Genomic DNA, 15293 nt, shown 5'->3' with positions numbered 1-15293 from the left:
CAACTATCCATATTACTTGTTTTGATTTGTTACATTTATGTTATTTTTATCCTTTTTTTCTTTCTTATTTAATTTTTGATGCTGAATTTGAGTCAATTCTCAAGTTAAAAGTAAAATTACAAATTATTAATAATGAAAATTAGTTTATTTGTTTAGAAGATGATTTTTTTTTAAATGAATAAAAGTATGTCTTTATATGCTTTCGATCTACTTGATGTTGAATTAATTGAACTGCAAACAATTATCTATTATATCAAGTGATTGTTAAAAAAATGCATGAAAATGAAGTTTACGGAATGCTCAAAAGAATTTGCTTGGGGGGGGGATTCATAATACTCCCTTCGTCCCGCGAATTTTTTTATTTTTTTTTAGAAAAACACCTTAAGGGTGAGGGGTGAGGAGCCCAACCTGTAAATAAATAATCAACCAGTATCACATACATGATCCTATCCAAAAGTGACAACAATCAACGAAAATCACAGAAAAACATAGAAACCAGACGGAACAAAATCATACCAAGATGTAGCTCATGTAAATGTTTTTCATACGCCGTACTTCAACAAATTCAGCCTTCCCTAACATTAAATTCTGGATCCGCTGCTGCGTATAACTCATTCCTATATACCATATATTTGGAGGGGATTATATTGTTTTATTCAAAAATATCCTCTCGCAACAATATCTTTTAATAACATTCTGAAAATTCTACATCTAACACATTGATCGACTTTGATGCACAAAAATTTTTATTAAACTATATATGAAAGGAATCTCATTTTTCTATAAGGCTGTGTTTACTTTGATGGATAAATTTATCTATAGAAAATGATGAATAACACAAATTTATGTTTTTAAATGTCTGCTTCTTTTTCAAACATTTGACACAAAAGAGATGTTCACCATTTTTCCTTCCTTATTTTCATTTCAAAGATGGATAATATTATCATACCAAAAATGGAGGGATAATATTATCCATCCTTGAAGTGAAAATAAGGAAGGAAAAATTGTGAGCATTTCTTTTGTGTCAAATATTAGAAAAGGAATAAGACATTTAAAAGTATAAATTTGTATTATCTCTTCTTTTCTATGGATAAATATATTCATCAAAGTAAACGCAGCATAAGACAATTCCAAAAAAAAAAAAAGGAAACCAGTTCCACCTTTCATTTTCGCTTTGTCAATATTGAGTTAACTATTTTTATGATCGATATCTCATGAAAGATTTGTATAATTTTTTTGAGTTAATACGAGGGTGGTTCGAACCTAATAAGATTTTGTATTTTGATGTTTGAGTCAGCATTTTTGTCGATGCAGAATTTCATAACTGTAAAAGGGATATTATATCTTATAACTATCATTTATGAGGGACAAATTAAGTATATAATATTTTCTATTGAATTTGAATTTCAAATGTGATAACCGGCCCCTCTTTAAAAAGCACTAAATATAAGAAATTATTGTGATTAATAGTATAAATTCTTTTTTTTAGAGAAATTAATAATTAATAGTAAATTCTATGAAGTGTTGAACTCTTTTTAAAGTTTTATCCTATGATTAACATGCTTGGATATATTCTTCGTTGAAATACTTTGTGTAAAGGTGAAGTTTGAGGGACGTTTTCATTTTTTAACCTAATTGTGATGTAATAATTAATTAATTTGACAATTATTTCGTATTTGACATAAGACATCTATCTATCTATGTGACATCGTATAATCACTCCATTTTTATTTTCCTCAATTCTCATTAATTCTTATATTTTTTTCAACTATAATCAATCTCCATAACTAATCAAACTCTATACATTAAAAAATTTATATAAATATTTATATATAGATTGATATGTTATAACTCATACTACTATAAACCGAACAATTAAAAAATATATATACGTAATATTTAAAATAAAATAAAAAATCGAATTATAAAGTAACATCAAAGGTTCTAATTACTAATTATGTTTATCGAAATTTTATACGCACCGGCATTGCTTATTTCATCTTATTTTATACTTCCTCTGTCTCACTATAAGGGTAAAAGTTTTACCCTTTAAACACTTTTTCACTTTTTCACCTACATACAAAATACAATTTTCTTAATTCTTGTGCCCAAAAAAAGGGTCTCACTTATAGTGGGACGAATGGAGTATTATTTTTTATTATGTAATATTGGTTTAAATTTACCGCATCATATTCACAAATTAATAAGTATACACACACACATACACACACACACACATATATATATATATATATATATAATACATTTAAATATAGATGTATATATGTATCTACTTTACTTAAATAATTAACTATTTATATATATGATATATATATATATATAGATAATTTTTATTTATTAATTTTAAATGACTAATTATAAATGTATATTGCAAATAACTATATATATATATATATATGTGTGTGTATGTGTGTGTGTGTGTGTGTCCGCGCGCGCGTGTATAATTTTATTTGGAAATTTTTTTATTCAACATCCTTTATCATAGATACCAGAGTATATAAATTTGTATTTGAAAACCATTCATAACAATTATAAAGATGGGAAAGTTGAGAATCAGAGTAAATGAAATCCTACTAATTAAGTAACAATAGTACATGTTTTTCGTATCTAATTTATTCTAAGTCTAAATAAATCCTAAATTCCTTCAATTTTTATCAAATATTCTAAAATTAATCTAAAATTGTTCTATGAAAAAATCGGGATATTACAGTGCACACTTAAAAACACATGTCAAGTTCTCAAGTTAACTAAGAACATGAGATTATGAGTATATTACTACTCCATCCGTCCCAATAAAAGTGGCCACATTTCCTTTTTGGGTGTCCCATTAAAAGTGGCTACTTTCTAAAAATGACAAAAGTTTACTTTAATTAAGTCAACAATTACTCACTAATTTGGTCAACAATTGTAGGCCACTTTCTAAAAAATGTCAAAATTACTCACTAATTTGGTCAACAATTGTAGGCCACTTTCTGAAAATTACTCACTAATTTTGGTGGGTCACACTCAATTAAAACATAACAATCCCCTTCTTAATCTCCGTGCCCAAAAAAAAGTGGCCACTTTTATTGGGACGGAGGGAGTATTAATCTCAAAATATAATTTAAATAAATTATATTAGCATGCATAATCACGCTTCTCAGAAATATTGATCCATCGGATGAACTTTGCGAGGACACTAGACTAACAGTACTCAATTCGAAAAATAAAGCGGGCAAGAAGTTTCCTATTGCCAAAATGATTATGAGTCCATCAGATTTCACTAAATTTCAAACAAGAGTCATGGATAATATCTTTCGAAGATATCTAAAGATTTAATATATGATGGGAGTGGTCATACACATGAAACAATAACTAACGTGGTATATGATGAATTTTCGATAGATTATGAGCTAATTAGATTCATGGCCTCAATGTCGTGCTGCTTGACTCTGCTTTGGATTCTGCTGAATCGGAGCTGTACAATAAGTTCAGCATCTTCAACATGTGGGATGCCATACATGATGTTTTTCTAGTAATCCGTGATTACCTGTCTACTGCTGGTTTTGATTGCAGAGATCCAGTAGAAAATGTTGAGCTGATTGCGGTAAAACAGGAAACATATAATCAGGTTTACCAGACTAAGCCAGGTGCTGCAAGCTTCAACGATGATCCTGTCTTTGCGGATCTGGAAGCCATCACTTATCCGACTGATGATGCTATGCTTGAGGAGCAACCAACACGTGCAGCCGGTACTGGAGACAGGGCCGGCCCTGACATTCCGGGGGCCCTAGGCGAAAACGAAAAAAGGGGCCCTTATTAAAGTGAAAATTTGAGATTTTTTTTATATATTTTTTTCTTCTTATTTTATAAACAAACATTATGAAATAAAGAGATTTAAAGGTCGCTCCATAAGGGACTTGAACCCAAGACCTTTGGCCTTAGACATTAACCCTTTACCGCTTGACCAACACATGCACACTAAAATTTGAGATTTTTGTCACCAGATAGAGATAGCATGTTATTGTCTCTCATGATTGTGTGACTACATAACTTTATTATTAATTATTGTACAATAAACTAAATAACATTAATTAAATAATTTAGATCTTCTAGCTTTTGAAAAGCAAAATCATCAATAACATCTTTAGATCCTTCAATTTTTATCAAATATTCTAAAATTAATCTAAAATTGTTCTATGAAAAAATCGGGATATTACAGTGCACACTTAAAAACACATGTCAAGTTCTCAAGTTAACTAAGAACATGAGATTATGAGTATATTACTACTCCATCCGTCCCAATAAAAGTGGCCACATTTCCTTTTTGGGTGTCCCATTAAAAGTGGCTACTTTCTAAAAATGACAAAAGTTTACTTTAATTAAGTCAACAATTACTCACTAATTTGGTCAACAATTGTAGGCCACTTTCTAAAAAATGTCAAAATTACTCACTAATTTGGTCAACAATTGTAGGCCACTTTCTGAAAATTACTCACTAATTTTGGTGGGTCACACTCAATTAAAACATAACAATCCCCTTCTTAATCTCCGTGCCCAAAAAAAAGTGGCCACTTTTATTGGGACGGAGGGAGTATTAATCTCAAAATATAATTTAAATAAATTATATTAGCATGCATAATCACGCTTCTCAGAAATATTGATCCATCGGATGAACTTTGCGAGGACACTAGACTAACAGTACTCAATTCGAAAAATAAAGCGGGCAAGAAGTTTCCTATTGCCAAAATGATTATGAGTCCATCAGATTTCACTAAATTTCAAACAAGAGTCATGGATAATCTCTTTCGAAGATATCTAAAGATTTAATATATGATGGGAGTGGTCATACACATGAAACAATAACTAACGTGGTATATGATGAATTTTCGATAGATTATGAGCTAATTAGATTCATGGCCTCAATGTCGTGCTGCTTGACTCTGCTTTGGATTCTGCTGAATCGGAGCTGTACAATAAGTTCGGCATCTTCAACATGTGGGATGCCATACATGATGTTTTTCTAGTAATCCGTGATTACCTGTCTACTGCTGGTTTTGATTGCAGAGATCCAGTAGAAAATGTTGAGCTGATGGCGGTAAAACAGGAAACCTATAATCAGGTTTACCAGACTAAGCCAGGTGCTGCAAGCTTCAACGATGATCCTGTCTTTGCGGATCTGGAAGCCATCACTTATCCGACTGATGATGCTATGCTTGAGGAGCAACCAACACGTGCAGCCGGTACTGGAGACAGGGCCGGCCCTGACATTCCGGGGGCCCTAGGCGAAAACGAAAAAAGGGGCCCTTATTAAAGTGAAAATTTGAGATTTTTTTTATATATTTTTTTCTTCTTATTTTATAAACAAACATTATGAAATAAAGAGATTTAAAGGCCGCTCCATAACGGACTTGAACCCAAGACCTTTGGCCTTAGACATTAACCCTTTACCGCTTGACCAACACATGCACACTAAAATTTGAGATTTTTGTCATCGGATAGAGATAGCATGTTATTGTCTCTCATGATTGTGTGACTACATAACTTTATTATTAATTATTGTACAATAAACTAAATAACAATAATTAAATAATTTAGATCTTCTAGCTTTTGAAAAGCAAAATCATCAATAACATCTTTAGATCCTTCAATTTTTATCAAATATTCTAAAATTAATCTAAAATTGTTCTATGAAAAAATCGGGATATTACAGTGCACACTTAAAAACACATGTCAAGTTCTCAAGTTAACTAAGAACATGAGATTATGAGTATATTACTACTCCATCCGTCCCAATAAAAATGGCCACATTTCCTTTTTGGGTGTCCCATTAAAAGTGGCTACTTTCTAAAAATGACAAAAGTTTACTTTAATTAAGTCAACAATTACTCACTAATTTGGTCAACAATTGTAGGCCACTTTCTAAAAAATGTCAAAATTACTCACTAATTTGGTCAACAATTGTAGGCCACTTTCTGAAAATTACTCACTAATTTTGGTGGGTCACACTCAATTAAAACATAACAATCCCCTTCTTAATCTCCGTGCCCAAAAAAAAGTGGCCACTTTTATTGGGACGGAGGGAGTATTAATCTCAAAATATAATTTAAATAAATTATATTAGCATGCATAATCACGCTTCTCAGAAATATTGATCCATCGGATGAACTTTGCGAGGACACTAGACTAACAGTACTCAATTCGAAAAATAAAGCGGGCAAGAAGTTTCCTATTGCCAAAATGATTATGAGTCCATCAAATTTCACTAAATTTCAAACAAGAGTCATGGATAATCTCTTTCGAAGATATCTAAAGATTTAATATATGATGGGAGTGGTCATACACATGAAACAATAACTAACGTGGTATATGATGAATTTTCGATAGATTATGAGCTAATTAGATTCATGGCCTCAATGTCGTGCTGCTTGACTCTGCTTTGGATTCTGCTGAATCGGAGCTGTACAATAAGTTCGGCATCTTCAACATGTGGGATGCCATACATGATGTTTTTCTAGTAATCCGTGATTACCTGTCTACTGCTGGTTTTGATTGCAGAGATCCAGTAGAAAATGTTGAGCTGATGGCGGTAAAACAGGAAACCTATAATCAGGTTTACCAGACTAAGCCAGGTGCTGCAAGCTTCAACGATGATCCTGTCTTTGCGGATCTGGAAGCCATCACTTATCCGACTGATGATGCTATGCTTGAGGAGCAACCAACACGTGCAGCCGGTACTGGAGACAGGGCCGGCCCTGACATTCCGGGGGCCCTAGGCGAAAACGAAAAAAGGGGCCCTTATTAAAGTGAAAATTTGAGATTTTTTTTATATATTTTTTTCTTCTTATTTTATAAACAAACATTATGAAATAAAGAGATTTAAAGGCCGCTCCATAACGGACTTGAACCCAAGACCTTTGGCCTTAGACATTAACCCTTTACCGCTTGACCAACACATGCACACTAAAATTTGAGATTTTTGTCATCGGATAGAGATAGCATGTTATTGTCTCTCATGATTGTGTGACTACATAACTTTATTATTAATTATTGTACAATAAACTAAATAACAATAATTAAATAATTTAGATCTTCTAGCTTTTGAAAAGCAAAATCATCAATAACATCTTTAGATCCTTCAATTTTTATACGAAAAAATCGGGATATTACAGTGCACACTTAAAAACACATGTCAAGTTCTCAAGTTAACTAAGAACATGAGATTATGAGTATATTACTACTCCATCCGTCCCAATAAAAGTGGCCACATTTCCTTTTTGGGTGTCCCATTAAAAGTTGCTACTTTCTAAAAATGACAAAAGTTTACTTTAATTAAGTCAACAATTACTCACTAATTTGGTCAACAATTGTAGGCCACTTTCTAAAAAATGTCAAAATTACTCACTAATTTGGTCAACAATTGTAGGCCACTTTCTGAAAATTACTCACTAATTTTGGTGGGTCACACTCAATTAAAACATAACAATCCCCTTCTTAATCTCCGTGCCCAAAAAAAAGTGGCCACTTTTATTGGGACGGAGGGAGTATTAATCTCAAAATATAATTTAAATAAATTATATTAGCATGCATAATCACGCTTCTCAGAAATATTGATCCATCGGATGAACTTTGCGAGGACACTAGACTAACAGTACTCAATTCGAAAAATAAAGCGGGCAAGAAGTTTCCTATTGCCAAAATGATTATGAGTCCATCAGATTTCACTAAATTTCAAACAAGAGTCATGGATAATCTCTTTCGAAGATATCTAAAGATTTAATATATGATGGGAGTGGTCATACACATGAAACAATAACTAACGTGGTATATGATGAATTTTCGATAGATTATGAGCTAATTAGATTCATGGCCTCAATGTCGTGCTGCTTGACTCTGCTTTGGATTCTGCTGAATCGGAGCTGTACAATAAGTTCGGCATCTTCAACATGTGGGATGCCATACATGATGTTTTTCTAGTAATCCGTGATTACCTGTCTACTGCTGGTTTTGATTGCAGAGATCCAGTAGAAAATGTTGAGCTGATGGCGGTAAAACAGGAAACCTATAATCAGGTTTACCAGACTAAGCCAGGTGCTGCAAGCTTCAACGATGATCCTGTCTTTGCGGATCTGGAAGCCATCACTTATCCGACTGATGATGCTATGCTTGAGGAGCAACCAACACGTGCAGCCGGTACTGGAGACAGGGCCGGCCCTGACATTCCGGGGGCCCTAGGCAAAAACGAAAAAAGGGGCCCTTATTAAAGTGAAAATTTGAGATTTTTTTTATATATTTTTTTCTTCTTATTTTATAAACAAACATTATGAAATAAAGAGATTTAAAGGCCGCTCCATAAGGGACTTGAACCCAAGACCTTTGACCTTAGACATTAACCCTTTACCGCTTGACCAACACATGCACACTAAAATTTGAGATTTTTGTCATCGGATAGAGATAGCATGTTATTGTCTCTCATGATTGTGTGACTACATAACTTTATTATTAATTATTGTGCAATAAACTAAATAACAATAATTAAATAATTTAGATCTTCTAGCTTTTGAAAAGCAAAATCATCAATAACATCTTTAAGATCAAGTTTACCAGCCTAAATATTCTTCAGACATAGTAATCGGCAAATGTGAATTTATCAATTTTAATTTACAAAAAATATTTCTATTCACGCTACAATAACTGGTATACTTAACAATATCCTACATGCATTTGAAACATTAAATTAACAATATGATGTTTTGACAAACTCAAAAACTTCTACAATTAACTTTATTTTCTTATGATAAGTATAAACACATTTGTACACTTATAATTTTAAAATAAATATTTAATATCAATATCAAATAATATTTATTTAATAAATTTAAAATTAATAAATAATACTAACTTATAATTTTTTTTTAAGGAAAATACTACAAATAGAACTATTTTTAAATTTGGGGGCCCCTCAAATTTGGGGTCCCCGGGCCTTTGCCCCATTTGAATTGAAGAAGGGCCGGCCCTGACTGGAGAGCAGCCCACTGAAGATGCTGCTGCTGAAGATACCATCATTGTTGGTACCACTAAAATCCTTGCAGATGATCCAACTCAGTCTGATGACGATGCATCTTCTAAAGCTCCAACAGAAGAGCCACCATCCCCTCCTCGCCCAGTATCTCCAGAAGGCCCTGTGGAGAATGTGGATCCATATTCTCCCAAGACTTCTCCAAAAAAATCTCCATCGCCTTCTCCGGAGCAAATGGATTATGCTCTCAAAATCATCCCTGAAATTTCTACAATGGCTGGAGATAGGGATGTCAATCGGGCCAACCCACTCGGTTTCGGGTCAGCCCATTCGGTTTCGGGTTATTTTCGGTTCGGGCTAATCGGTTTTTTTATTTTTCGGGCTAAAATTTTTCGACCCTAACCCTAACCCACTCGGTTTCGGGCTAGCCCGTTCGGGCCCGCAAGTTTTACGATTTTTTTATATGTTTATATTTTTATAGATAATCATATTCTTGTAATAAAAATATATCGTATTTTTTAAATCAAGACATTTCGCTTTATTTTAGATACAAAAATTAATGTTTTTTTAGCATAAGTTTACATAATATCTAACTTTAATTTTGTTTATGATAAAAATTGTATATAGATTTAACATAAATGACTATCTTTATTTGACTTTTATATTATAGATGTTTGTTATTAACCGTTGGAAAAAATCAAAACATATTCTACAAGCATCAAAATGTTATATATTGAATTAAAAAGTAACGTATTAAAGTTTAAAAAGCAATTATTAAGAATGTGTTCGGTTAATCGGGCCAACCCACTCGGTTTTCGGGCCAACCCTATCGGGCTCGGGCTATTTTCGGTTCGGGCCATTCGGGCTAAATTATTTTCGGGCTAAAAATTTTCAGCCCTAACCCACCTTTTTTATCGGTCTATTCGGGTCGACCCGTCGGTTTCGGGCTTTTTTGACATCCCTAGCTGGAGATGCCTTCACTCCAACCAAACCAAGCTCATCTGCTCCGAAATCCAATGAGCCTCATGATGATACTGCAGAGACTCTTCCGGACACTGAGATTGCAAAAATGGATGTGGATGCCCCCACTGATATCCCAACCAATGAAGATGTGGAAATGGTTGAGGAAACTTCTGCTCCTGATGTAGATGCATCCACTGAATTAGCTGATGATTCAGTCAAGGGAACAATTGAGGAAGTTCCCAAATTATCAACTGAAGATGTGGTTCCCACTCCCACTGAAACTCCAATCACTGAACCAGACACTGGAGTGGAACAACCACAGGCCGAGGCTATGGTCATTGATGACATAGCTAATACTGAAGAATCCGCTGAAATTTCTCAGCAGTCAACTGATATTCCGGCCACTGATTCATCCAAAGCTCCCACTGATGTGTCCAAGCTGGCTACTGATATACCAGTCCCTGAAGTTGTTGAAGCTCCTAAGACTATTGATTTTTTCTCGCTAAATAATATATATTATATGTGAATAAAATTGTTGCCCTGTTCTAGACTTTGATATCGTATGTGCACCTTTCGTGTTTGCTTGTGTATGAGAATGAAGAACTAGATCATATTGATAAAGTCACTAGCAAAATCTTTCTTTCATTTGCTTTTCTAACTACGAATTCTACAAGAGGTCTAAACTTGAAGGCGACATTCATGAAAGTTGATCGCCTTTTTTGGGAAGGGTAAGCCTTTTTTGAGTTGATCCATCTGAGATACTAGGAATCCTTACGACACTTCCCTTGCCTTTCTTTGCGTTCGGCCCTTTAACTTGGATTGATCATGTATTTCCATCCATCCACAAGCCTTCTTCAGCCAAATATGTGTTATTTTATGAAGCTTGCAATCTGAAATCCATTCAAAGACAGTTGGAATGAAATAACAACACAAACAAAAAATAAGTTAATTGGCATTTGAATTGTACCAACCTGAAACTTATTGAAGGCAATGCGACGCTCAAATGTTGTATCATTTGTTCTAGAGTAACATTTTTTCTCCCTCTGACTCTCATACGCATCTACTCCCAATCCGTGTCAACTGCATACGGAAATGCATAGTAATAGCCGGACGGAATTTCATAAGACACTCTCGAAATCATGGGTACCATGAGGTGAATCAAAAGCAAAGAAAAAGCCATGTGCTTCTATTCTTTTCTTAGGAATGCACACTTGGATTAAAAATGTCTCTTTTAATTTTCTATTATTCTTTATAGATAGATACATAATATTATATATCTGTTTTTCCTAACATGTTACAATTACGTTTGCCGCCGTCGCGCCCTTCGCTTCGTGCCTGCGTCCTCTGTTGCTCAGCCAGTCAAGCCTAGTCGAAAAATATGAATTATTCTAAGTAATTATTACTGTGATGAAAAGTAACGATCGACATGAAAAAAAATATTTTTGAAACATTACCTTTTTTTTATTCAGGACTTGAACCCGAATTCATCTCTTCTGGTGATTGTCCAAACGATAGAATTGGCTTTCCTCCATTTTCTTCTTCTTTTTCTCTTGGCTAGGGGCCTAAAAGTCCAATCAGGTGAATCCCAAAAAGCCTATTCGATAGCTGCCTAAGAGAGCATTTTTTTTTTGAGAAAAAAACAACTTGAATTACGCCATCACAAGGGAGTTTGATACATTAGGAAATGAATCAAGGAAAACAGGGGAAACATGAGAAGAAAGAGCAAACTTTGCAAGACAATCGGCCATAGCATTTTCATCCCGTGGCGTCCATCTAAACTCGCACCTGGTAAAACTATCAGAGAGACGTAGGATTTTGGCAGTAGTATCACTAACATAGGAGGGGTCCAAGACATGATTGTGGAGTCGCCAAAAGAGATTCTGGCAATCAGTGTGAAGAATGATGTCACTAAAACCCCGATCCACACAAGCATGAATACTCTCAAGTGCTGCTAATGCTTCGCCCTCTTCAACCGTCACTGCACCTGGAAAGAAGCCATAGAAACAACCCACAACATCACCACTCGACGCAGAAAAAACCACTCCAACTCCCACACCCAAACCAGCCTTGAAAGCGGCATCACAAGAGACTTTAATTTGGCCTTCCCGAATATGGATCAGTCGAGAGAGAGGTTCATGGTTTTGCTGAACTAACACCGATTTAGTCCACACCGCCCTCTGAGCAGTAGCAACAAGTTTCTAGCGTACCATATCGCCCAAGCAATCGAAGCAAAGAGATTGTGAACTTCTCTATGAGGATTCCGGCGAATACAATCGAACCAATCAGCAATGGATGTTTCACCAACATGGGGCAGCAAGTTCAACCGGAGAGGAGAAGCTTCCCAACAAAAGGAAGCCCAAGCACAATCTCTCAAAGCATGCTCTAGAGTCTCCACTTTATTTCCACACCGCCGACACATAGGGTCAATATTGAGCGATCTACTAATCAAAGCTTCTGCTGTAGGAATAGCCCCAACCAAACATCGCCAGAGAAAGTGTTTCACTTTGGGGATAACATCCAAATTCCAAATCCATTTCCAAAGCAACCCCGAAGAGGAGGAAGAAGAAGCTTCATTGCGTTGTTTTATGGAACAAGCCAAAAGATATCCAGACCTTACAGTATAGGCATTAAACTTTCCCATCGGCCACAAGGGTAAATCTTCTCTACCTGAAGGCTGTAGCTGGGCCAAAATCTTCCACATCTCACTGGGCGGCATAACAACAGCCAGCAAATCCCTATCCCACGTCCACGAGTCAATATGTATAAACTCCTGAAGCTTAATTGCTTCCCATTCATTCGAAACATTCACAGCAAGAAAATTCCCTTCACCATCCGGCAACCATCTATCAAGTCCCATACGAATTCTACTTCCATCGCCCACCTTCCAAGTAATACCTTCCAATAATAAATCTCTTCCCACTAGTAAACTTTTCCATGTAAAAGATGGGTTGTGGGGTTTACTAACAAGGATGAGATCATTTCTGGGAAAATAACGAGCTTTAAGGGATCGAGCTAGGAGAGTATTACCATTATTCAAGATCCTCCACGATTGTTTAGCTAACATAGCTTTATTGAACAAAGCATTATCACGAAACCCCATTCTACCCTCCATTTTCAGTCGGCAAAGCTTACTCCAACTCTTCCAATGGATTCGCCGTTCATCCTTATTCTGACCCCAAAAGAAGCTAGCAGCAATGCTATTTAAGCGTTGGCAAATCTGAGTTGGAAGATCGAAACAACTTATTAAGTAAATCAGAATGGACTGGAGAACCGTTTTGATAAGAACAGTCTTTCCTGCCCCCGAAAGATAACGACGCTTCCAGTCCTTTGCTTTCTTTCTAACCCTGTCCACCAACATTTGGAAGATTTCCGATTTTGATCTGCCCACCGTACTCGGAATGCCCAGATACTTGCCATATTGAGCAGCACACTCTACTCCAAGGTTCAGCGCAAGGGATGCTCGCACATCAGCCGGGATACCGCTACTAAAAGTGATCTCAGACTTATCCAAATTCACTTTCTGTCCAGAGACACCTTCATAGCGCCAAAGAATATCCTTAACCACATCAATCTCATTGGAGTTAGCCCGTCCAAAGATAATACAATCGTCGGCGAAAAGGAGGTGACTAACTCTTGGCGTAGAACGGCATAAATGAGCTCCATGAATAATTCCACGAGTTTCAGCTTGACGGAGAAGACCTGAAAGAGCCTCGGCGCAAAACAGAAACAGGAAAGGAGATAAAGGGTCTCCTTGCCTCAAGCCTCGGGAAGGAATAAAGGAATCACCTGAAAAACCATTCACAAGAACACGAAAGGAGACAGAAGTAACACAACGCATGATAAGATCAACCACCTGATAATGAAACCCAAGCTGTCTAAGCATAGAATCAAGAAAACACCTCTCCACCCTTTCATAAGCTTTTGCCATGTCCAATTTAAAAGCAAAACTACCATGCGCCCGAGCCTTATTCAACTTCATCATATGAAAAATCTCAAAAGCAAGTAATGCTTTATCAGTGATTTGACAACCAGGAACCAAAGCAGCCTGACTCTCATTGATAATAAAAGGAAGAACAGACTTTAAGCCTAAGAGAGCATTGGTGCAAATAAAACTGCACATTCTCGAACAAGGGATTCGGAATTCACACGCGGCCGCCGGCTTTCCCAAAATAAGGAGAGATCTATCTATCGACTCTTTCGAGGAGAATTAATTAAGTGTTCCTTATAACAAGACGAGACGCCCTCTTTGTTTGATCAAAATGAGAAAGCTAGGGTTACTTCTTGCAAACCAGTAGATAGGTTGTAGGAAGGGGCGAAGATCCGCTCTTGGAAGTCAAACTTCTCCTCTGCAGCTAGGTTAGTTAGGCTACGAACCGAAGCTTCCTAGTAATAGGAACTCTGAGGTTAGCAACTAGAGGGTCAACCGAGCTACTAAGCTAGTTGATCCAGATTATCCAGATGCTTGCGCTCGATGGAATGCCCTTAGCAGTTTTGGCTCTTATATATCCGTAGTTGGGATTTGTCGTTTCCATTTTGATTGATATATCGTGAAAAAAAACCCCATTTTGCCTTACCAACCCCAAGGAACTCTGAATACAGGCCTAACTGCCAAGAGAAGAGAAAGAGAGCAGAGGTTGCGTGAAAATAAGGTTTTGAAAAGCAGACCTTGAGCCGTAAAACCCCCAAGCCAAGAGTTCGCACAGAAGGTAGAGGGCAACTTTCCTTGATGAGCTGGTAACAAGTTAGCCGAGCTAGCACACACGCCGGGGTCTATCTAGTAGTTCACAAAAGTCCATCTTTCTTTCTTCTATTTCTCCCCTTGTTCCTCGGACTGAGCATATCCAAGAAAGACACAAGGGGTTGCCTTGGGGACATTTTTTCTATTAACTCTAGAGTTGACTCTTCCAAAGACCACGGTCTTCTACCCATGCCTCAAATCATCTAGGTGACTACGACTTCGCTCATCAATAATTATTTTTTCATATAACAATAATTATTTTTATGATCCGCCCATAAAAGCAACCCACGCCCTACCTGAGTTCGTATAGGAGACCAGCTCTTTATATTATATTATTGTGGGGAGCACTATGATAATCCATTTACATTGCCATGTGATATGGAGCACTAGTTAAACCTAAAAAAGAACTTAGAACTGACTTACATACACACCATCCGTTAATGCTAGAACATTGGATTATACACACTTTATCTCTCCAAAAGACACGTGAAGTTAAATATTTTCTTTTAGGGAAGGAAATTTAAAATTTTCTTTAGATCTTGTTAATCATTTTGAGTGGGTAGTTTTAACCCC

The 15293-nt window shown here is 35.9% G+C and overlaps 3 protein-coding genes across 4 annotated transcripts in view; 2 read left to right on the top strand and 1 right to left on the bottom strand.

Moving 5' to 3' along the window:
• LOC130987205 (uncharacterized) overlaps positions 1-15293 on the top strand; it is a 698101-nt gene that overhangs the window by 570754 nt on the left and 112054 nt on the right. The gene's annotated exons all lie outside the window — the stretch shown is intronic.
• Positions 7947-10508, top strand: LOC131026084 (pollen-specific leucine-rich repeat extensin-like protein 2). The gene is made up of 3 exons (XM_057955858.1): positions 7947-8235; positions 9006-9310; positions 10062-10508. The coding sequence occupies exons 1-3, from the start codon at positions 7947-7949 to the stop codon at positions 10506-10508; spliced, it is 1041 nt and encodes a 346-aa protein (XP_057811841.1).
• Positions 11632-14102, bottom strand: LOC131026083 (uncharacterized). Its single transcript, XM_057955857.1, has 2 exons — positions 12288-14102; positions 11632-12180 (listed from the first exon to the last, which is right to left on the bottom strand). The coding sequence occupies exons 1-2, from the start codon at positions 14100-14102 to the stop codon at positions 11632-11634; spliced, it is 2364 nt and encodes a 787-aa protein (XP_057811840.1).

The sequence above is a fragment of the Salvia miltiorrhiza genome, chromosome 5 (assembly GCF_028751815.1).
Source record: "Salvia miltiorrhiza cultivar Shanhuang (shh) chromosome 5, IMPLAD_Smil_shh, whole genome shotgun sequence".
Lineage (NCBI taxonomy): Eukaryota > Viridiplantae > Streptophyta > Magnoliopsida > Lamiales > Lamiaceae > Salvia > Salvia miltiorrhiza.
Note: the sequence above shows the minus strand (reverse complement) of the source record. Positions and strands in the feature narration are given on the sequence as shown.